This window comes from Dunckerocampus dactyliophorus, chromosome 3 (assembly GCF_027744805.1).
Source record: "Dunckerocampus dactyliophorus isolate RoL2022-P2 chromosome 3, RoL_Ddac_1.1, whole genome shotgun sequence".
NCBI lineage: Eukaryota > Metazoa > Chordata > Actinopteri > Syngnathiformes > Syngnathidae > Dunckerocampus > Dunckerocampus dactyliophorus.
In genome coordinates this window covers 22,446,904-22,471,554 of record NC_072821.1, presented here as the reverse complement: position 1 = coordinate 22,471,554, position 24,651 = coordinate 22,446,904, and the positions used below count along the sequence as shown (strand labels likewise).

The 24,651-nt window shown below is 39.5% G+C and overlaps 1 protein-coding gene across 1 annotated transcript in view; it reads right to left on the bottom strand.

The window, feature by feature from the left end:
- Positions 1–24,651, bottom strand: part of LOC129178161 (protein kinase C-binding protein NELL1-like) — a 288,999-nt gene that overhangs the window by 229,135 nt on the left and 35,213 nt on the right. The window contains exons 3-4 of the mRNA XM_054770107.1: positions 19,166–19,316; positions 3,160–3,330 (exon numbers count right to left, since the gene is read on the bottom strand). Of these exons, the coding sequence (XP_054626082.1) occupies positions 3,160–3,330; positions 19,166–19,316 (322 nt within the window). The remainder of the gene's footprint in view (positions 1–3,159; positions 3,331–19,165; positions 19,317–24,651) is intronic.

Below are 24,651 nucleotides of genomic sequence, written 5' to 3'. Positions count from 1 at the left end.
TGGCCAACAAAAACAGAATCTCCTGTTAAATGTGGAATCTCGCGGTGACACGTGAATGAAATTATATCATTGTGAAGAGAAGGATAGTTAAGTGTGGGGAAGTATTTCCCTGGCGGACTGCTCAATTGTGGCGGAATCGCGTCACAAACGCTGCTGAACATGTCGTAATGGTGGCGAAAAACCTTTGAAACTCCTCTCTAATAGAGCGTGAATGAAAGCTAGCAGGGTTAGCTTACTTTAGCAGAGCGTGCTATTGCAGCTGTGTGTGTGTGTGTGTGTGTGACTCAGGTTAGATGAGTATTTTTTTTTACCGTGTTGTGTTTTCCCGCTTTAATGAAGGACCATTTTGCAATGCCAGCTGACGACGTGCAGGTTCTGAGCGAAGAAAGACAAGAGGCACATTTATTCTTGCACCCAGCTCGTGTTAACCATCAGCTGATGTTCTCAACGCACACAACACACTTCCTGCCTTCAAAATAAGAGTGTTGTTTACCACATTTGTCTAATTGTGTAAACAAAATAAGTGTGCCATAAAAATATCTTATATTAATAACGTGGTTGGAATTGCATTGGTGACTACATCTTCCTTAATGACAAGCACAGGCATTACAGTTTGTTGATGATTTTGTAGTAATATGTGCTCAGGCTTACATCCCATTACAAAAGTTAGCCAGGCTATATTAATTTCTCAATTACTGGGCAAAATTGGCCGATGATGTATTGCATCAATAAATGTAAGGATTTTTGCATTTAATTAATGGACATTTTATTCACTAACCCAAATAACACACACTCTATGCTAGTAAAATAGGTGGAAAAGGTAAAAAAACGGAATTCTAAAAACTTAAAAAGGAAAAAACGCAATTTGGGAAAAAATAAAATGGATTTCATAGAGCCCTAGTTTTATACATATGGACAGACAACCCCTTGGCCATGTGTTATATTTTTTTAAGCTGAACTTTGCTGTAAGTGGAATAAAGTCAAAGAGGAAGTCTATGTGATAAAAAGTGATGTTGAAGCGTTTGCTAGAAAGGATGTCAAGCTTCTCATTGAAAATTGTGGACAAAAAACGGACAGTAAAAAATAAACTCAACAGAACGATTCCAGAATCTTTTAAACGAGTATGAAGAACAGAGGACGAGGAAAAGTGAAAGGCTACTCACACAAAGTAACAGTAAACCCCACAGTTACACCAGTCGCACAGAATCTAAGACAAATACTGTATCACATGAAGAGGCAGTGAATCAAGAGCGAGAATAAGATGCTGGAACAACATAGAATCCAAGTCCCTGAAGGGTCAGAATGGGTGTCAAACTTGCTGCTCACCCCGAAAAAAAACACTGCTGAGATTAGGTTGTGTGTTGATCTCAGAGAAGTAGAAAAAGCTGCCATCCTGTAGCAACAGTGGACACCGTTCAATTGAAGGGTCAAGAGTTTATGCAAAACTTGTCAAAAAGGTTTTCTGGCAAATCCACCGAGACCCAGAATCAAGAAATATGACAATGTTCTTGGAAATGTGTTGCGTTGATATTAAATACTGTGGAACCTCGGTTAGCATAAATACCGGGTAGTGTGTTTTTCAGTTAACATCAAAAACTTGCACCATAATTTTGCCTCGGTCTGCGTACATTTTCCAGTTTGCGTACAATATGGCGCACAACTTGTTGTGTTATTCACACATAGCTTGCTAATACATGGAAAAAGAAACTGGAAGTCAGCACTTCTCTGATGTCATCAGCCGTTGACTTTGTACGTCTTTGCAAACTAACTAGGTCTCCAAAATGTTAACACAAAATATGTTTTTATAGTCTTGGAAGAAACATTTAAGGTTACTTTTACCTTCATTGAAGACTCAATTGTTGAAAAGACACAATGTGCTGCGAGCCATTTCTTGAATTCAAATGTATCACCTTCTTCATCAAAATGCTGGCACTTGCAATTTTCTTTGGCTCCATTTTGGATTATTTTGTAACCGTGAGCAAATGAAAAGCGAGACTTAAGGTGAGAAACACTACTGAATTCAAGAAATAGCTCTAGCAAAACACAAAGCGTTGTGTCTGTTTTGCGCTTGCTTCCACATTGTGTCTTTTCAACAGTCGCATCTTCGGTGAAGGTAAAAGAAACCTTAAATGTTCATTTATCCCTTTCGTACGGCATGTGTATGCATTTAGAATTGTTTTCTGCATGTAAAACTAAACAATTGTAAAACTATATTAATGTGATTTGTGTTAAAAGTGATTTGGTTAGCATATGTTTCGCTTAGAGTCGGACCTTCTGGAACACATAAATGACGCTAACCAAGGTTCCACTGTATCGTAGTAACAAAACAAAGCCACATTATGCTGCAAGCTAAAGGAATAAAATGTGTTTAATGACAAGATTTAAAAACTGTCATACCACAACTTTTAAGCAAGTTACAAATCATTTCAAGTTCGCATTACAGATCATTTTGCCCAAAACACCTCCCCCTATCTTTTATCTTCTCAATGGAGAGGGCAGGCAGACGTTGTGGCTATAATTAATCGGCAAAGCTCCAGCCTGATGGGAGCAATAGGCGTCTGGTAAGAATCAATACAACAACACAACCCTCCTGTGAATCATACAACTTTTCATCCTGAAGAGGTGACAGGGGCATTAGCACTACTAAAAGTTCCGCCGGTCGTTCGTAGAGTAGCTGTCAAGCAGCAAGTGCAGTGAGGGCAGGACAAGTGAGGCCTTCCTGACTCTGGGGGTGTGACGACTGAGAGGGATTGTCACCTCTGAAGAGCACGTTTATAGATTAGCTCTGACTGAGAGCTCTTGTGGAAAAGGCCCTTCACCGCCCAATCGATGAGACGATTATATCGATGTTAACTTCCCCTTCGTTATGGGATGTGTGAACAGGCACACAACCATTGAGCTATATTAAGACGAAGTGTCCTAATGTAGTGACGTGTGTGCGTGTGTGTGTGTGTGTGTGTGTGTGTGTGTTAATTTGTTGTTAGGCATTTCCACCATCAGCACTGTTAACAACCTGTCATCCACAGAGACAGCAGTAGTCATTTAGTTGATAATACAGACAACTCATTGGATGTGTCGTATGAATGTCGCAGCACAGAAATACATTTGGCACCGCTATCAAGGTGTTAGGTGTGTAATTTGTGTGTATGTGTGTGGTACCTGTTACAATCAACGTGCAGAAGTAGATGGGAGGAGCTTATAGTGAGGGCAATTTTGTGCCACTGGCCATCAGCAAGACGGTAGGGGAAGGACTCCGAGCGAGGCTTGCCCTTGAAGCGATAGTGGTAACGGATCTCCTCCCGAACGCCGCTGCTCTCCAATTCAAAGTAGCTGAATGAGAAGAGAGAAGGTCAAAGGTCAGACATAGTTTCTGGCCACACAGTTCCACACTACTGAAAATCATCTTTTTGAGGGTAATATTTTTATGGAGCTGTTGCATTTGTTCACTTGACCAGACTGTTACAGTACTTGGAGACAAACTGCAATGTACTGTAAAAGCAGCACCAAGAAATCATTCTCAAGGGAAACAAAAAACAATAAAAAGAATATTTCCCTTCCGCTCTGCAATGTATTACTTTAGGCACTTGACCTGTAGCTGGCATTGTGTGCAGTCTCCTCAGCCATGCTGAATCAGCCCCTGTAGCAGCTTCTGAGCTGCAGGCAACTACTCTTGGCCTTTTAGCTTCCCTATGGCAGCGAATGACCAGTGGAACGGTGGAACACGGACATGTTAAACACTAAAAAGATTGATAACACAGAGAACATTTCCCAAACCTCGCAGCCTCCTTTCCAATTCCAGTACGCTGAGGCACACAAACACTCTTCACACACTGGCATTGGAATTAAACCCATTCAATACCAAAAGCTCAACAGTAACATGCATATTTATGATGAGGGAGAGCAGACCCTTCCCCCAGAATATCAATGCAGGCTACGCAATAGGTGATTTATCTATCTTCCTTTTTGGGAAATGAATGAAACTGAGAAGATCTCATTGGAACACAATGCAGATAACAATACCTCATACAACATGACAACTTCAAAGATTGTAAACAATAATGTTGGTGCGGTATAGTGTGGTAGAAATTAATTAATTATGCTGGTTTCCGTACTAAAATTTTAATGTTTGAATTTGGTTTTGAGGGCTCTGTTTACATAAAATGTGTATGTGCACCCGACCGTCCTTCATTTACCGCGGTTGATCTGTTCTAGACACAACCGTGATAAATGAATTTCCATGACGTAGGATTCCTATTTTTGTATAGAGCATAAAAAACCTTTTAATGAGCCTCTAAATATGGTCTTGAACATTATTATATCCCTTAAGCCATGAAGTAACATCCATATAGTCACATTTACACTCATATTACCCAATATAAATGACATAATCAGAGAAAATATGACATAAATAAGATGATATAAATTCACACACACATACCCCTATCCTATGGTTTGTTTCATTTAATACTCTTAGTACACGCTTATGTAGTCATAATACTTATGTACATAATTAATTATAATTACACACACACACACGCATAGTTCTTACACACAACCACAAGCAAGCCTGTGAAAATACTGCAACTCGTTCAATGATGATGATGATGCTACGGTAGACACGCATAACCATCTATGAATACTTAAAAAAAGAATATGTGCCACCAAAAATCTGTCCTACAACCCTTGTTAAGGTCAATCAATTACTAGTGATAAAGAAAAAGTTAAATAACAGAGGAAGATGCTTATCATGTTCAATATAATATGTAACTTTGACCAAAGCAAAATATATAAAGTATCACAGAGAGTCCTTTATAAACACCAGGAAGTTGCATTTGCATGAATCACTGACAGGAGTGACTTCAGCATCACAGATAAAGAAAAATAAAGTCACAGCAGGTCAGTTCCACTGTCTTCATGCACCATGTCATCAATCTGAAATGAAATGAACACATCACTGTGTGGCTTTGCCGGGCACCGACCTGACAGCTCGTCTCCATCAATGATACTTGTCAGCTGGAGAAGACACATTTGCATTTAGTAAAGCAATAATAAAATCTCTCCAGCATGGGCTCGTCAGTTGATGGAAGCCTTGTCAGAGTTTAGAGAGGCCTAGATTCACTGAGTGGGCAGACACACCTTTATCTTGATTTGACTCATGAAATAATCACCAAAGCCATTAACTCCACTTCACAGGCAGCATTTGTTTTATAGAACATTTAGTAGGCACTGTTGTAATAGGGCATATTTAATGAGGGGGAATAATCTCCTGGCAAGCTGTAATAAACACTGCCTGACAGACACTGAAAAAGGACAATATGTTTAAGTGGCACTGCACTGCATTAAATATAAAACAATGGCCCTATCAAGAGTTTAAGGATTTTTTTTTTTTTTTTTTACAAGCGAAAGTTAAAAACCTGTATTTCACCGAGGTAATTATGCTAATGTCATGTAAGGCATTATTTCAGAGGTGCTTGTTTTGTTTTTTATGACATATCTAAACTATGCAAATGTGTCTGCTCTCTGAGGAAATAGCTAGAAAACAATGCTTGTAACTATTGGTAAATGTTGGTAAATGTTTGCAAATTTGTAAAAGCTGCAATTGTACAAGGACATTTTTTTAACATGGAACAAATGGAACATGGAACATGGAACAAACTTATTTAAGGTATAACGCGAGTAGATTTGGTGTAAATGGTTCATTCTCCTGAAAGGAGTACCAAAAGCGTGACATAGCAAGCCAAAATTAAAGCTGTTATTTTCTAACCAATTCGCATATTAAAACATATTAAAAGTATCACTTACTCTTTCAGTTTATGAAGAAAAACTTGCAAGAAAAAAAATCACATTTTCGTATATTTATAGCATAGCAGCGGGACACAGTTTACGGAATTTGCAATGACATGAAAAATGCTCTAATTAATTTAAGTAAGGCTGTGATGTAACGGCGACGTATATTACACGCAACACAGAGCGAGTGGATGGACCCTGCTTCAGACTCTGTGCGAGACTCCACACTGAGTTCTTCAAAGCACTGTTGGTTAGCACAAGACTAAGGCACTTAATAAAATAATGTAAAACAATAGTTCCCCAAAGTGTACAGTATTGATTAAAAAAAAAATAGATCAGTAGAAAATCGCGTCGTAACTCGTATCATCCGATTTTGAATCGGTGTCACCTTCGTTATTGTCTGAATGCCTCAATTCAGTTTTCGTTACATTGTGTGCAGGCTACGCTGTTTATATTACGTTTCGTTAAGTACGCAAGGTTTTGGATGCAGCAAAATGTGTTTGGTGCACAATTAAGTGTACCTATGTAAATGTAAATGTAAATGTAAATGTAAATGTAAATGTCAATGTAAATGCAGCTGAAATGTAAGATCCACCATTTTGTATTATGTCTTGTATCGTCTTTTTTTTACAAACTTTTGCATGTCACAAAATGGCGAAAAGCTGAAAGTGACATCAGATCGTGTTTTACACACAACAGACACAAAGAAAGTATTTCCCCTGTTTATTCAATGTGTTTTCAATACATTTTTGTATGGTTATAGCTTCAGATGACTAGTCTGGGCGTCATGCTCCTCAAAGTGGCGGCACCCTCGCTGGTACCCCTTTCAGGAGAATCACCCAATACTTGATTTGGGGGGACAAAACTGATGTTGGATACCATGTCAATTTATATGAGCAACGTAAATGAAACACCTAAACAACATCTTCCGTGTCTTCAGGGTGATGCTTTTTAAACATTTTGCTGAACCGTCACTGAATAACTGGGAAATGTTGTTACTGAAGACCAACTGAAGGCAATCCAGGTCATTAGCATGCACAATGCACCAGCCCATTAGTAAGCTTCTACAAAATGGTAATTGCCAATGTACAGTAGCTTTTGGTATAGTCAAAAGTGACAGTGGAAAACGGCCACATTAAGTGACCCGACAATGCATTATATACAAACTGCGAACATGTTATAGCTACAGGAAGGCAGGAAGGTGACGCCAGTTCAAGTGTGATAAACCACAAAAGCCTGCATTTATCCGCCTTTTTTCTGCTTTCTCACAGATTACTTTTATTTTTTTAAAAACAATTTCTAAAATGATACTGGTAAAGTTGTATCACAAATGCTTTCACAAAGGAAATATTGTTCCACATAGTGGCCAAGATAAAAACTCACACTGATTTACCTACGAAACTTTGGGGTAATAGAAAATCTGAAGAGAGCGATGACAGCTTTGGGAAGAAGCTGACAAGCAGTCGTCATCTAAATTGCTTCACTTCATTTCTGAGGAAAAAGTTTTGGAAATGAATGGCCGCCTGAGAGTACTGGGGTGGCTGTATATCACAAGCGCCCTTTCCCTTCAACCCTGGTGTCAAACAGCTGCTTTATGGAGGGCAGATGACAGCCAATTATCTGCTCAAAAGGGGGTCAATACTTTGGACTTGTCAGGAGGTAAACCAGAAACTGCAATAGGGAGAATGCACTGATGCCTCTAGTATCGGAAAACTGGTCATGAGACACAATGCTTCAGGTGTCACAAGAAGACCATGCTTGATTTGGAGCTTCTGGATTGAGCAGATACCTAGCTCAGATCCTGCAATGATGACTGACAGGTGCAACGTTCAACACTAGGTCCAAACTGAGATGTACTGATTACTTGTATTTAGTGTGATATCTTAGCTAGCACTTGGGGAGCACAGGTGACAAGAGCCATCCAGGCTGTGGTGATGTCAGGTATAGTTATTACAGTTAATTTGACTGAGAGCGCAAAACGTGCTGATACATGCTCATAGGGATTTTAAATGGATTTGTTTTGATCGATCTATTTGGCCATAAACTACTCAAATGTAACCAGAAAGACAATTGTTCATTTCTTATGAACATGCACCCTTAAATCACTACATTTAAAATACATGAATAAATTAATATGTTCAAGAATAAAAAAATATTAAAGACAAAAAGAATGCAAGTTGCATCCGTCCTCACCCTGTTTACAGTGGGGAAATACATGTTTTATCCCCTGCTGATTTTCTAAGTTTACCTCCTTATAAAGACATGAACTGTCCAAAACAGAGAGAGATAGAATATCAGCAAAACACCTAAAAAAATAAATTATTTATATTGGATTGAGTGAAATGAGTATTGGATCTCACAGCAAAATACGACTTAGTACTTGGTGGACAACCCTTGTTGGCAAGCACAGAGGTCAGAAGTTTCTGGTAGTTGGTCACGAGGGTTTGCACACATCTCAGGAGGGATTTTGGTTGTACTCTTCTTTCCGGATACTCTCCAAATCCTGAAGGTTTCCGAGGCTGTTGTTTAGTAAATTGAATTTACAGCTTCCTACACAGATTTACAATTAGATTAAGGTCAGGAGAGTGGCTGGTCATGCCAGGATGTTACTGTGCTCCTCCTTGAGTCTCTCCTGTATTGTCTTGGCCATATGTTTTGGACCATTGTCATCCTGGAAGACCTACCCAGGACCTTCAATGTTCTGGATGAGTCCAGGGGGTTCTCATTCAGGATCCATCAGCTCATCAATGTGTTGTCTTCCTGAAATCTTAGCAGAGAAACAACCCCCGAAGCGGAATGTTTCTACCTCCATGTTTGACAGTGGGGATGGTGTTCTAGGAGTCAGGTATAGACACATTACATTCCTCCAAGCCTCCTCCGAATCATTCAGGTGCTCATTGCAAACTTCAGACGAGCTGCCTTGAGATTTTAAATAGAGATCCACCGATATGTTTTTTTTCAGGGCCAATACTGATTTTTAGTAGTCAAGTAGGTCGATAACCAAATATTTGAAGCCAATGTTAATTTGCAGTGAAAGTGAAAATATTGGTGACAATATTTTTAATAATGCACGTGCCAATTTTTACATACTTTAACTGTAATTCTTTTTTCTATTCCATGCAGTACTATGGCTCAGAGTACTGTGTATATTAGTGTCTAGTAGTGTATGTACAGTATAGTAGTATGACCAGACATTTACTTGTTTGTTGTGTTCAGTGGTTCATTAGGGTTCATGCAGTTATGCACAGTGTGCAAACATACTGTGTGAAATATACCCATTAACAGCATAGATTAAAACATATTGCTATATTATTATATTATAACATATTTCCCATGATCTTTCAGGTGCAGATGTAGATTATTGATGTCCCAAAGGGACGATGTAACGACATTATCATGTTTAATTGAATTACTTTGGAATTAAAAGAAACATAGAACTTGATAGACAATATCGTGTCCTTTGTGTTTTTTTTGCGAGTGTAGAATTGTACATGCTGGGAGCTTGTTAGCTTTAGTGCTACATGCTAGTACACCTGTCTCCAAACTGTCAGGTCTCCACTCTTTGCAGTACATAGAAGTTTATTTCCCAGTGGTTGTTCATGATGTAGGTCGATATTTAGTCACACTCCTAATTGTTTGCATCACTGGGGCAAAAAAGGACGCACGCTTAAATGTTTGAGTTTTACATGGGCAAATCTACTCTCACAGTTGGAAGTTAAACTTTGATACAGTGAAATGCATTTTCTTGATCTTAAAGGCCAAATTGCTAATGCTTACAGTATATGGTGGTTTTATGAACTTGCATGTTCCATGAACATATGCCAATATTGTTAGATTATTGATTTTGAGATGTCCAGTGACACAGATTGTCAAAATTGTTTTGTTGGCATTTTGTAAAATTAACTTTGCGCAATGCACATACAAGATACAAGATACAAGAGAGTTTTATTGTCATGTGCATAGTAAAACAGCAGTTATACCATGCAATGAAAATCTTATTCTGTTCATTCTCCCAAGAAAAGAAATAAAACAAATGAAAGAATAAGAACATAAGAAACATAAACACATAAACATATATACCAATAAATTAAGCAACAACAACAGAAGAGACATTAATACAAGCAAATAATATAAATAAATAAATAAATAAATAAATAAAGTGCTATGAGTGTGTGCGTGCGGCGTGTGCGAGTGCTTCGTTGAGGAGCCTGATGGCCTGTGGGTAAAAGCTGTTTGCCAGCCTTGTGGTCCTGGACTTCAAACTCCTGTAGCGTCTGCCTGACGGTAGGAGTGTGAATAATGAGTGTTGTGGATGTGTGCTGTCCTTGATGAGGTTGTGTGTTCTGCGTAGGACTCTAGATTTATAAATGTCTTGCAGTGAGGGGAGGGCTGCCCCAACAATGTTCTGTGAGGTCTTGATCACCCGCTGGAGTGCCTTCCTGTCACGTGTTGTACAGTTACCGTACCAAACAGTGATGGAGGCGGTAAGGACACTTTCGATAGTGCATCTGTAGAAGCAACTCAGGATTGTGGTGGACATGCCAAATTTCCTCAGTCTTCTCAGGAAGTACAGTCTCCTTTGGGACTTCTTCATAATTTGTTGGGTGTTGTGAGACCAGGTGAGGTCCTCGCTGATGTGTGTGCCAAGGAACTTGAAGGTTTTCACCCTCTCCACCTCAGTCTCATCAATAAACAGGGGTCTATGTGGCTCCTTTTCCCTTGTTCTTGGGTCGATGATCATCTCTTTAGTCTTATCTGTATTGAGAAGGAGATTGTTATCACGACACCAAGCTATGAGGTCCGCCACCTCTCTTCTGTATGATGTTTCAACACCACCAGTGATCAGTCCGATGACTGTAGTGTCATCCGCAAATTTAATGATGCTGGTGTTGTTCTGGGAGGCCACGCAATCGTAGGTGAAGAGCGTGTAGAGGAGTGGACTCAGCACACACCCCTGTGGGGTCCCAGTGCTCACAATTCTTGAGCTGGATGTGCGGTTGTGGACTCTGACTGACTGGGGTCTGCCTGTGAGAAAGTTAAACACCCAGTTACAGAGGGAGGGAGACAGGCCAAGTGTGAGGAGCTTATTTGTGAGTTTGTGGGGGCTGACTGTATTAAAAGCGGAGCTATAGTCTATAAATAGCATTCTGACGTATGTGTCCTGGCCCTGTAGGTGAGAAAGGGCTGTGTGGATGGCAGTGTTGACTGCATCATCCGTGGACCGGTTCTGGCGATATGCAAACTGTAGAGGGTCCACAGTTGCCGCCGGGATGCTCTTTTTGATGTGGGTCATGACCAGTCTTTCAAAGCACTTCATAACAATAGGAGTGAGTGCTATAGGGCGATAGTCATTCAAGCAGGTCACGTTGCTCTTCTTGGGTACGGGCACTATGGTGGTGGACTTAAAGCAGGTCGGTACAGATGCTTGTGCAAGCGACAGGTTAAATATGTCAGCAAGCACATCAGCTAGCTCTGATGAGCAAACCCGAAGTGCACGTCCTGAGATGTTGTCTGGCCCTGCTGCTTTTCGTGGGTTTGTTTTGTTTAGAACCCTGCGCACATCAGCTGATGTCACCATGAGAGGTGAGTCCTGTGTGCTCCCCAGGTTCAGCCACCCTCTCTGCTCATCAGGAGTTTGGGTGTCAAAGCGGGCATAGAACTCGTTCAGCTCATCTGGAAGTGTGGTTTGGCTGGACGTGGCTACGCTACTCTGCTGTCGATAGTCTGTGATGTGCTGGAGCCCCGCCCACATGCGCCGAGGGTCTGAGGTGGAATAGTAGCCCTCCAGCTTCTGTCTGTACTGTCTTTTGGCCTCTCGTATGGACCTCCTCAGGTCATATCTGGCCTTTTTGTAGTCGTCAGCGGTGCCCATGACAAATGCAGTCGAACGAGCACGTAGCTTAGCCCTTACATCACAGTTCATCCACTGTTTTTGGTTAGGGTATTTTCTGTAATACTTGGTGGTGGTAACAGTCTCTATACATGTGCTAATGTAGCCAGTAACAGCAGAAGCATATTCATCCAAATCAACAGTACAATCTTCCCTCCCCGCTGCAGTTTTAAACACATCCCAGTTTGTGCAGCCAAAGCAGTCCTGAAGTACTTGATCAGTTTCTTCATTCCACACTTTAACTGCTGTACGTACAGGGGGAGCTTTTTTAAGAAGTTGTCTGTATGTTGGATAAAGGAATATAGAGATGTGGTCAGCCTTTCCAAAGTGGGGTCTTGGAACAGCCTTCAAAGCACCTTTCATGTTGCAGTAGACTTGGTCCAGGATGTTATTTTCCCTTGTGGGAAAGCTCACATGCTGGTAATATTTGGGGAGGACAGTCCTGAGGTTACAGTGGTTGAAATCGCCAGATATAATAAATACAGCGTCTGGGTGTTTGGTCTCGTGTTTATCGATGATGTCATGCAGGAGGCCTAGTGCATTAGCAGTGTTAGCTCGTGGTGGGATGTAAACAGCAGTTAAATACACAGCGCTAAACTCACGAGGTAAATAAAAAGGTCTGCATTTCACCATCAGCAGCTCAATGTCCTGCGAGCAGTGCTTTTCCATCGTCTGTACGTCTGTGCACCACCGTTTGTTTACGTAAACACAGACGCCGCCACCTCTGTGTTTACCAGACGCTAAAGTCCGATCTCCCCGGTAAGCAGCAAATGATTCCAACTGGATCGCCGAGTCCGGTATATCCTCCGTCAGCCAGGTTTCTGTGAAGGTGAGGACACAGCATTCCCTGATCTCACGTTGAGCTGTAATCCTTGCTCGTAGTTCGTCCATCTTGTTTTCAAGAGAGCGGACGTTGGCTAGCAGCAGGCTTGGTAGCGGTGGCCTCGTCGCTCTAGCTTTTAGCCTAGCATGCAGGCCGGCTCGCTTGCCTCGTTTACGCCTTGGATGCTTTGCTCGCCGGGTATTCAGCTCACCGGGTCCGCAGGCTGCTGCGTTCTCCCGGCGCAGAAGAAAGGCAAAGTCTGAGAGGTTAAATGAAAGTTCATGGTGAACCCTGCCGATGTTCAAAAGTGTCTCTCTGTTGTAATGTACTGCGTGAGTGTGTTGAATGTCCAAAATGAACAATAAAATAGCAAAAAATAGAAAAACACGGGAGAGTGTCACAGAGACGTCTGCCACGGAGGGCGCCATCTTTGATCGTCAAAAGTGTCATGTCATGTCAAAAGTGTGGCATTCTGTTTATCGTTTTGATAGTTATTTTATTCACAAATGTGTCCGCTATTGGAGGCAATGGTAGTGGTATTTTCAAGTGACAAATAAACAAGGATTTATTCTAATGTTGCACTTTGTTGAAATACTAACTTTGTTGCTCTCAAGTTACCAATAAATTGCTGTTGTTTTTATTTTACAATGTGTTTTATGTAGTTCATGAAAAAAAATAAATTACGTGTAGTGGAATACTTAAAATGATTCATAGGACATGTAATTAATATAAAAGCAGAAGGTCTTTGCAGCCTACAAGCATTCATTCTCAATCAATTCATTTTGCGTACAGTAATACATAATTTAAAAAATATATCATGTGGATTACAATAAGGTCAACATGATGATTAAAAACAACCAAAACTTTAATCTAAGTCTGAGAAATCAATGAGTTCTTATGGAGCTCTTTATTTGTTCTGTCTGAGCTGAGTATGAGATGCATGGACTGAAACTGGGATGAAAACAGATTACGTTCATAGAGAGAGCTCTCTGATTTCTCTGCATGAGCTCACAAAGAGACACAAACAAGTTGAGACACTCTGAGAATGATATTAGAGCTTGCTGAGATCTCTTCTGAAACTTTAAGGGAGACTAAACTGAGATTTAGTGCATCTTATTGCTCTGGAGAAAAAAATGAAACACAGGAGAAATAAACCTTAGTCTCAGTTTGGTGTCACAGAGGTCTCAAAGTTGTCTAGGAGAAGTAAATGAAACATATGAGAGATCTCTTTTTGAATTTTCTTTTCCTCTGAGTATCCTGTGTAATTTTCAGCTGATCCCTCACCTTTTTCAACACCATCCTTACCCCATGAAGTCAGATCTTGCATGGAGATCCAGAGCGAGGGTTATTCCCTGTTATCTTGTATATGTTCCGTTTTTTAATGATTGCACCAACAGTCTTTTTATCACCAAGCTTCTTGCTGAAGGGACAAGACTCAGACCATGTCCACACAAACACGGATATTGTATATAAAATCAGCAGGGTATCAAAAAATATTTCTCCCACAGCATATGTATGACAAGGAGTAAGAAAAATTATGAACCTAGGCCTGCGATGACGTCACATATTTCTGTCAGCACCCGGTAGTTTGACTGACATCTACCAACCTTCCATCACCATCACTTGCCTTTAAATATTTGATGAAAGGAAAAAGACTAAGTACTCTTAACTGACAAGTGCAGCTGCCCAGTACCACTGACAGACTAAGATTTTCCCTGCGGAGACGGAATGAAAGAGATGGATTGCTACTCTTACGAACAGCAGCTTCAATTAGATAGAGGTAAGGGGCTCTTCTTGTCAACAAGCAATCTCAAAAGCTGCCAAACAAGGAACACCCTGCTTTGAAACAAAACAAAAAATCTGAGCTACAAAATAAAGTCAAATGTCAGGTATCACTGATGAGAACTGTAGAGTGGTGTTGGATCTGAGAACAAAACACCAGAGTTGTGCTCACTTAATAACCTTCCTTTGAGCTTTCTCTATTCTCGGTGGCAATAGCTAAGTCTAGACTTGGCTTTAACACCTTGTTTACGGACCAGAATGACAATTTGGCAAAGACCTATGAACTAAGAGGCCATAAGTGCTGCAGACCAAAGAGAAAATAGATTATCTAGTGTCAAAACAAGCTCTTGTCAGATTTTTCATAAAAAAATGGAGAATATTAAATCACAAGGTTGGGACAAGCTGACGTTACTTCACACACCGGCATTACAACAATCAACATTACAACACAAGCGGGAACAATTATTGAGCAGAAATGGACAAAGAAAAGCGTATTTTGATTGGTGAATTTAGCTTCAAAGCCCTGGTAGATGGCTTTCAGAACAAGACCAAAGTTATTTATACAATTTCTACTGTGATTGGAATTGGACTACGTTGACTGGCCAGAGAAGCGAGAAGGTTCTGAAGCATTGCTGGTATTTTTTGGCATATATTGGGCAATACAAATGTAAAGGTGACAATAGGCATGTTTTTTCATGTGATGTTAAAAAAGTGATGTTAAAAAATCATATTTAGAAGATCATGAACAGGTTTTCTACACCATAATTACAAAAATATTCCATTTATTAATATTGAATCCTACTTCGCAGAAATTCACTTATCACAGGCGGGTCTGGAACCAATTAACCGCAATAAACGAGGGATTACTCTAATGATTAAAACTAACATGAATGACAATATTTCCATTTAAGGTAATACAATGTACAATACTTCTCAATTGGGGAATAATAATTTTCCTTGGTTAAACACTTTTGATACTGCAAATACAGTAATGGCATTTCTATATTTTTTTTTACACGATAAACATCTGAGAACATATCACTGCTGTAGAATGTCTTTTTTATGACCATGTTGGTGTTTTAAGAGAGAGATTTCCCAGGTTCTTGTACATGTCCTGTTAAAACTGTGTAGCCAAACAGCCAAGGAAAACATGTTTGATAATGTCATATTTTAAACAGATATCTATGCTTAAGTGTGTTACTCGATGTTTATCTATATTAAAAACATATTTCTACTTCACAGCACATTTACGGCATTCACTTTGTTTTGGAAATGAGCAAAGCGAACACAAAAGCGCATCAACCTTAAGTTGTTTTAATAAAACAAGTTATTTCGGATAATGAACGTAATGGTTCAAGCTTATATTTTAAATACCTTGATAAAATGTGACAATCATGCTATCAAGCTACAAGCTAAATAAGCTAAATCTGAGGTACTTTATTAAACATATTAGATACCTCTAAGTTGAGAGGCTTTCTCAATTGAATTTGCAATACATACAATTCATGTATCATAAACACAGGTTTTCTTTCGATATTTAACTTCATTCTCATAATATTACTATGGAGACCAATTCCGGCAGTTCCATTAAAAGCAGTGTCTTTACAAAACTCTCATCTCATCAAATCCAGGTCACACATTAAAATTAAAATAGAGGCATCTTACACTTATGAACAGACATCTGGAGAGGATCACAGAGAGTTTGGAGTGATGATGGGCCAGTAGATCAACAGTTCAGCTGGCTAAGCATCTGCTGTGTTTGAGTACTCACATGGGAACAAAAGGGGGAAGACTGAGCTTTGAGTTACTTCACCACAGAGCTATTGCTACTTACTGACAATGAATGTTACTGGACTACTGAGAAGAAGTGCTGGCTAGGCAGAAAGTCTCTGTTTCCAGCATTCAGCTTGGAATACAACCACAATACAACATCTCTCGTTCCCCAGTGCAACAAAGAAGAAACAAAAGTGGTGGTATGGTTTTGCAGAAGGGACTGAGAAATGCTTGCATTCAAAAGCTGTTTTTTGAGGATGAGCAGAGGGAAGGATGAGAGAAAATTGCCATTTCTGTGTAGTTGAGCTAGCAGAGGCGGTAGGCTAGAGAGGATGGTTGGACTGTACCGTGAGAAAGATGAAGAACAAGGGACATCGAGAAAATTATTGTAAAGCCTGATATGATAGAGCTAGGTGTCTATCCAGCAGAATTAGACGCCTGCTTCATAATGGTATAAAGAATAGCATAGGTTGAGGCACTAATAGGGCCTTCAGAGAGCATTCACAGGTTCACAGTGGAACAAGAGTCAGCACCAAGCGCCAATGGTAATTACTGTACACTCGCAGTGTGAATCACAACCGCTTTTTTCATAACAGTCCCATTCTGCTGAGCCTTTGCTTGGGCAACACTGGCATATATTATATATTTTATATGCAGAAAGGCGTTGTATGTATTGTAAGTAAACAGGCATGAACCCTCCATCCACCAGTTTTTAGCAATCAACCACGTGTCATAGACTGGGAAAATGATATTAATTTACGTGATTTGTGCATGTCTTAAAGAATTGTTTTGATTAGTTCACATTCAGACTATGCGTGTCATTAACCAACTCAAAATAGGGTAATATTTGGAGAAAGTAATAACCAGAATAAGTCTGCTGTTTTGGTGTTTAACAGAATATAATTTGTAAGGTTTGCCCCTGTTCTGTAACTGACCGTGTTCTGTAACAAAAACATAATTGTGAATTATATATTTGATAAACAACTCTGGTAAACATGGTAATTTATGTTCTAAAAATACAAAGTTCGGGATATTTTGGGTGAAATTTCAAGATGAACTTAAAATTCACTGCAGTCATCTCTCGTTTATAGTAGTTAATTGGTTCCAGAGTCAACCGCGATAAGTGAATTTCTGCGAGGTACGATTCAATATTAATAAACAGAATATTTTGGGAGTTAGAGCGTAGAAAACACAGTTTATGGCGTTCTAAATAAAAGTTTTAACATTATTAGCGCCTGGTAGACATTAAATAACACCCCTATAGTCACTATCAAAATCTTGTTATTCTTTGTTTACGCCACATTGCGCAGGCTACTGGATCATTGCAGGAACATAAGGGACAGCTGCCGCTAGCACAGCAAGCGACCGAGCTGAATCCAATTTATTTATTCTAAAATTAAGAAAATGTTTCAACCGGAGTGGTGAAAAAGGACAAAGTAAGAAGCTAAAAATTTACCACTTCCACACAGAATTTTTTTTTCACTGGAAAAAAAATCATCTGGAGTACTACATATAACTTGTCTTTCAATATGTTGGGATTAATAATAGGCCATAGTCAACGACAAAACAGCGATCATTCATTTATTAACAAATTTTTGAACAACCCCGTGATGTAGCGAGGGATGACTGTATATCTTTTACAGGTGAACTTAAATTGACCTTCTCTCAACTTTTGCGTGCACTCGTCCAACTGTTCAGTGTTTCACACAACTTGCTGTTGTTGCAAGCAGCTGAACGTAAAATTCACGAGTGTGTTGTCTACAAATCAACCAGTACATTTCTTGCTTCAATTAGAACTACTGTTAAAACAGTCCTCTTCATCATGCTGTTCACATTTTTACATCATGAGACCAAGACGACGCCTAACATCAATAGTACTTCACCATTGCAAGGCCTCAAAAAGGATGTTCTCAGAGGGATGTGGCCACTGAGCCGCTGAGTGTCACAGAATGTCATCAGCAGGTTGCAACAGACAGACTGGACGAGTCACAGAAAGGCATACAGGATGCCTTTCTGCGACTCGTGAAATTCGTTTTAAAAATTCACCCATTGTGAATTTTGCCATTCAGCACAGCAGTTGTGCAAAAAGAACTGAAACACTCAACAGTTGGACGTGTGCATTCAAAAGTTTGTAGAACGCCAAATAACCTTCTAGGTTCCTCTTGAAATATCACCTGAAATCCCTGACTTTTAAAGTAGTTAGGGTGCGGGTCTACTGTATTTAGTTTCTGTAAATGTTATTATTTAAAAAAAAAATCCATTCATTTTCATGTAAGATCATATCAATTTTGTGAGAGCAGTTCATTCATTTTTCAAATTGCATTTGTTGCTACTGTACACGTTTTTCATGGAACTCCAAGAAATCTCAATGACAAACTATGGTTAGTGGCAAATTTTCATTGTCACACAGTCAGCGGTCTTCCGTGTCCGCAGAGCTTCAAAGTGCTGTTTCTCAACATGGCATGTGTATTTTTTTGACATAACAGAAGACTTTTACCTTGAGAGAAAAGGAGAGGAAATCAATTTAGCCTGCCCTTTAAAAACAATTCACAGTTGTACAGTTTCTCTGGGGGCTCGGGGTGAACTCACTACTGCCACTCACACATGTCCCACAGCCAACCCATAAAACCGCCAGTCAAAGACACAAAATTGAAACATCTTAGAGGAGATTACCATTGTGATGCTGATCTGTGCACATGTACTTGCTAGTTCACGACAGCATCAGTTGCAAAGCCATTTCCTACGTTGCATGGCTGTTTATGCAACATCCTCTGATAAGCATTATCAGCATGCTTAGCACTTGGACTCATCTTACAGACACAATACATAGAAGCTTATCTTTCCGCCTGAGCATACCCAGGAGACTAAGTAGTGCTGCATTATCTCCTCCACTGAATTTCCGCCCATTGACTGCTGACATGAAATAACACTGGAATAAGTCATCCTTAACACCAGCCTTTAGTATACCTATGCCATGACCACCTGCACACAACTAGAGCATGATGATTCATCTTGGGGTTTAATTATAAAGAAGAGGCGTAATCTGTTGCAGTAAAGTTGTGCCAGAAAGGAACTGAAGGCCACAATAAAGAGGATTACAGATGGATTACCTGTGTTCTGACTCATGGATGGAGAATATGACACCCGATGTGGAGGACTTCTGCTGGATGGAGGCCAAAAAGGTAAATTCACTTTTTCTCCTGAATAGCTGCATGACTTTCTCTGTAATGTGTGCCGGGGCTTGAATCGCTCTCCCAGCATCTGAGGAGGAAAAAAATGAAGAGACATCAAGAGCTTGTAAATCTGACTCAAAGGCAGTTTGTCTGTACAGTCGTCCCTCGCCACTTTGCAGTTCGAATTTCGCGGCTTCACTCTAACACGTTTTTTCAAAAATATGCATTATTGGAACAAATGTTCCATATTTGCTACCTAAATTAAGCATTTTCAAGCATAAGAATGAATTAAATGAATTAAAATACAAACCTAAGGCATTCAGAAGATGCATTCAAAGACATTGTGAATGATATGTAGTATTCTACACTGGTCACTTGATAATAATAATAATGTCACTGTAATGTTTTGGCAGAAAAACAAGCTTTTATTGCAGGTTCGAATTATCTCAGGCACAATAATCCCTAATAAAAACACGGGCACTGTTGCCGCAGTAACCCATGCCAAGCTAAAACTCAACTCTGAACCGCCGATATCACTTCCTGTCCATCCGTTACTCAGCTCCCCTAGGGAACACATTTACAGCAGCACACACACACAAGCACTAGACTTATTTATGATGATTATCATATTATCATTCTTATTATCACGGTTGGGTCTGGAACCAATTAACCGCGCTAAATTACCGTATTCATATTACATTGTTTTAATTTCGTCTAACTTTTCAGTATTGTTGCTAAATATGCAAGCAACTGTATGAAAGGAAATCAGACATGGTGAAACACCAAAGAACACATCCATAATTCAACCACAAAACAAAAATATTATGAATAATAATAATAATAATAATAGAAATAATACATTTTATTTCTAGGCGCCTTTCAGGGAAATAGACAGGCTAAACTAAAATATCAGGTACACCATAGATACAAGTTTACCTTAACAATTGTCTTAATCCTTAGTTTCCATTCAAATTACCAAATATGTTTTTATTTAACAACACGTACACTACCAGTCAAACGTTTGGACACATTTCCTCATGCTATTGAATGAGAAAGTCAGTCCAAACTTTTGACTAGTGCTGCACTTAGAGGCTTGTCAAATATGTGATTAGCATTATTGTCTTTGTAAAGACACAATTTACTATACAGGTCTTTGTGAAATGTCAGAGAGACACAGACTATCAACACAAAACACAGAAAAACAACTGTTTTGTATTTGACTGAGGGAAATATAGGGCCCTGTGATTTCCGCGTTAACGGAATCACGGAATTGGCCAATAAATATGAAATCTACTGTTAAATGTGGAATCTCGAGGAAATTGACAGTGTGAATGAAATGCTGTAACCTTGAGGAGAAGAAATGTTAGTGTGGGGAAATATTTTCCCAGCGGACCGCTCATTCATAGTGGCATGTCCTCACAAATACTAAGCCCCTCCTGAACTAAATATGTCGAGGTGGCAACTGGAAACACCAGCTAAGCTGGAGAAAAAACTTGCATGAGCGTGCGCCCGCGGAAACCAATAGTCAGTGTAAACTAGCTGGGTTACGTTAATTTAGCGGAGCATGCTAATGCGGCTGTGTGTGTGCCACTCAGGCTGTATGAGTTGTGCTTTAGTGCCTGGCCATTGGCTTTCTGCAAGTTGTGTGTGAAACGATAGGGACGATAGCCACGGCTGCAAGAGGCACTCTTATAGCTATCTCACTTAGCAACAATCACAACACTTTCAACACACATCACACTTCTGGCCTTGAAAATAAAGAGCAACGCATATCCGATCTAATAGTGGTAATCAAATAAGGGTGTCATTAAAAAATAGCTTACATTAATAAAGCTATCACAGTTGCATCTGCAACAACGTCTCCTTTAACCACAAGCATGGATATGATTGATTGTTGAGGACTTTGCAGCAATGAAAAGTTATAAATGTTATATCCGTTTCTGACATACTGGGCAAAATTGTTCAATGATATATTGCATCAATAAATGTCCATTTTCTATAACGCTTCATCCTCATTAGGGTCGCGGGGGCATGCTGGAGCCTGTCCCAGCTGACTTCGTGCGACAGGCGGGGTACACCCTGGACTGGTCGCCAGCCAATCGCAGGGCACATATAGACAAACAACCATTCACACTCACATTCATACCTGTGGACAATTTAGAGTCACCAATTAACCTAACATGCATGTTTTTGGAATGTGAGACGAAACCGGAGTGCCCGGAGAAAACCCACACGCACACGGGGAGAACATGCAAACTCCACACAGAAATGCCCAGGGGAGAATCGAACCCAGGTCTTCCCGACCTCCAGGCTGTTCCTGTATTGGCCAACGTGCTAACCGTGCGGCCATAAATGTACATATTTTCGCATTTATTTAACTTTAACATTTTATTCACTGATACAAAAAACACAATGGTGATAAAATAACTATGAAAAGTAAAAAACTAAATTAAAAAAATGTAAACGGAAAAAAACAGAATTTATAAAAACGGAATTTGAGAAAAAATAAAACGTTTTTTATAGGGCCCTAGGAATAAGTACTTGATCAATAATTGAGCAGGAATTCTGACCCCCACAGCAAGAAGATTGGTTAGATAGAGACCCCTCTTGGCACGATAATTGGAAAAAATTGGAAAAATTACTGTTCATTGCCCTCACTCTAGAGCCTGCATTATTGTACCTCGTGGGGTAAGGATAATTCTGAGAAAGGTCAAGGATCAGCCCAGAATTACACTATAGGAGGTTGTTAATGATCTCAAGGGAGCAGGGACATCACTCACCAAGAAAACCATTGGTAACACACTAAGCCGTAATGCAGATCCTGCAGTGCCTGTAAGGTACCCCCGCTTAAAAAGACACATGTACAGACCCACCTGAACTTTTCCAATGAACACCTGAATGATTCAGAGAAAACTTAGCAGAATGAGATGTGGTCAGATGAGAGCTAAATTGCACGATTTGGCATCAAATCGACTAGATGTGCTTGGAGGCAGAGAAATGCTGAATGTGACCACACCATCCCCACTGTCAAACATGGAGGTAGAACCTGCACCGAAGAGCTCCTGGCTTCAACTAAAACACTCTTCTGTTGTATTATATGAACTGTTCATGTCTTTGAGCGGGTCAAGTACAAAATCAGCAGAGCATATCATTTCCCCCACTGTATAGTATATCTCAACCCAATTTGAAGTGTCTGGCAAACTGTGTTTCAAACCAAAGCTCATATTGTATTGATTTCATAAAGTGCATTGTGCTCCTGGTCTGGGTAGATCAGCATAAAGAGCTCCCATGGTTCCATTCTTCAAAGTTTTATTTCTCTCCATACCCTCACACCCCACCATCAGCCCAGCTTTCAAATCTGCCAATCTTATAACCGAAAATCCATTGTTTTTACTTTTAAAAAGCCACTCATTCCCCATTAAAAAAGCAGCTGCCATTCCTCATATAAATAAACTGATAGAAGTGCTCCATAAAGTGAATTACATACCTTTGATAGGATAATGTTAAGTAATGAGTAGGGATTAAATGCCGGTAAGATTTTAAACCAAATTACAACACTCATTGCAAATTACATCTTTTTCCAGAAGCATTCCATTCTGCTAGCGAGCAGAACTTGGAACTTCTTCAGTTAATTGATCCATTTTAATCCCCGGTACAACTAAAGGTACATTTGTTTGGACAAATATAATGATAATAACAAATTTAGCGCATAAGAGTTTAATTTAATAGCTAATATCTTGCAACTTCCATGGTTTTCTTGATGATAACAAAAATCACTTAAGTTCTTACATGAAAAGCTATAGCATTGTACTGCCAAAAAATGTAACTCTCATGAGCTATTTTTGTTGTCATTGTTATATTTGTCCAAACAAAGGTACCTTTTAGCTGTATCCGCCACTAAAATGAACAAGAAACTGAAGAAACAAGGGCGGTCTAATCATTTTTTTTCCATGACAGTATTTTTTATAAAGCTTATTTCATTAAATTTAGAATTTGCTAGTATTATAATTCCCATGAAATGCAACTCTTAGAGAATTAAAGGTCAGTTACACTTTAATATTTTAGAAAAATAGTCAAATCACACGTGGACTAGGTGCAGTATTAAAGTAGTAAAATGGAATGGCAGTAATGACATAGGGCAAATGCCAGAGGTCGATATAGCTGTAGTTAAACTTACAGCTGTCGGGTTTTGTTTTAAATCACATTGTATATTTTTCTGTACATTTTTTGCACAACTGCGGTAATGCAAAGTCGGCAATGTAGTGCCGTAATGGCAGAACATTGCGTCAACCCAAACATTCTAAAAGACGGCAAAATCCCACAATCCATGACGGAGATGGGATGGTTGACGAAAGCAATAAATTTGACTACCATCTCAGCAGGGGGTGTCACGAGCACATGGGAAAAAAATTGTCTTGTGATAATAAATAAATACATTAATCACACAATAAATAAAAATGAACTTGCTAATTTTGCCGGCCTCCATATATTACCATGTGCATGTGTATCTGTTTTCTTCGTCTCTCGCCTCCAAACCAGCAGGAGGAGGATTTGCTCTTTGCATTGGTTCATCACCTAGACGCGTCATAGAACAACGGCATACAGAGTGACACCTCTTGTCAGTCATACAGTATCTGTCTTTGTGGGGGGAGGCTGCGTCACTAGCATACGTACACAGAAAAAGAGCAGGCCTTTATGAGAAGCAATGCAATATAACAAGTTAGGAGGGAAATTAGATGTATGCAAAGCCAAATGCTACAGCCCCCGTGTGGGAATATTAATAATGAGCAAGGTGAGCCCCTCAACATGAATGAGCCAGTATGCCAAACTTATTTAAAAACGGTAGCAACATAAAAGGCAACAAAACTAACTTGCCCAACTCAAACATATCCACTCGACCCAGTTTTCCATCTGGAAAAAAAACTACCTGCGTCCCAACAGTCAACACTCACTGAGATGTTTGGTCTGCAAAGTAAATACAAATAAAACACTGCAAAATAGTGTGCGTTCAAAGAAAGTCATCACAAAAGAAATGCTGCTCTTTAATACAGTTGAAAAGCCAGCCTTTCAAGAAATGCTGCAAATGTTTGATAGACAGTACAAATTGTTTGTGATAAAAAACATGTCACAAACAGCAGTTCCACAACTATAAAGAGTGAAATATGACATATTAAAGGGAAAATTGCACTATTATAATATATTATTATTATTATTATTATTATTACAACATTAGTGGTTTATCTGATCTCAAAATTATATATATAAAATATAAAATAAGCAATACAAGACATAAATAAGACTCGTGTGTTGCTATAAATGTGTTCCCTAAGCGAGCTGAGTGAAGGGCGGACAAGAAGTGATGTCGGGGCTTCAGAGCTGAGTTTCAGATGGGCGTGGGTTACAGCTGCAACAGTAGCCCGTGT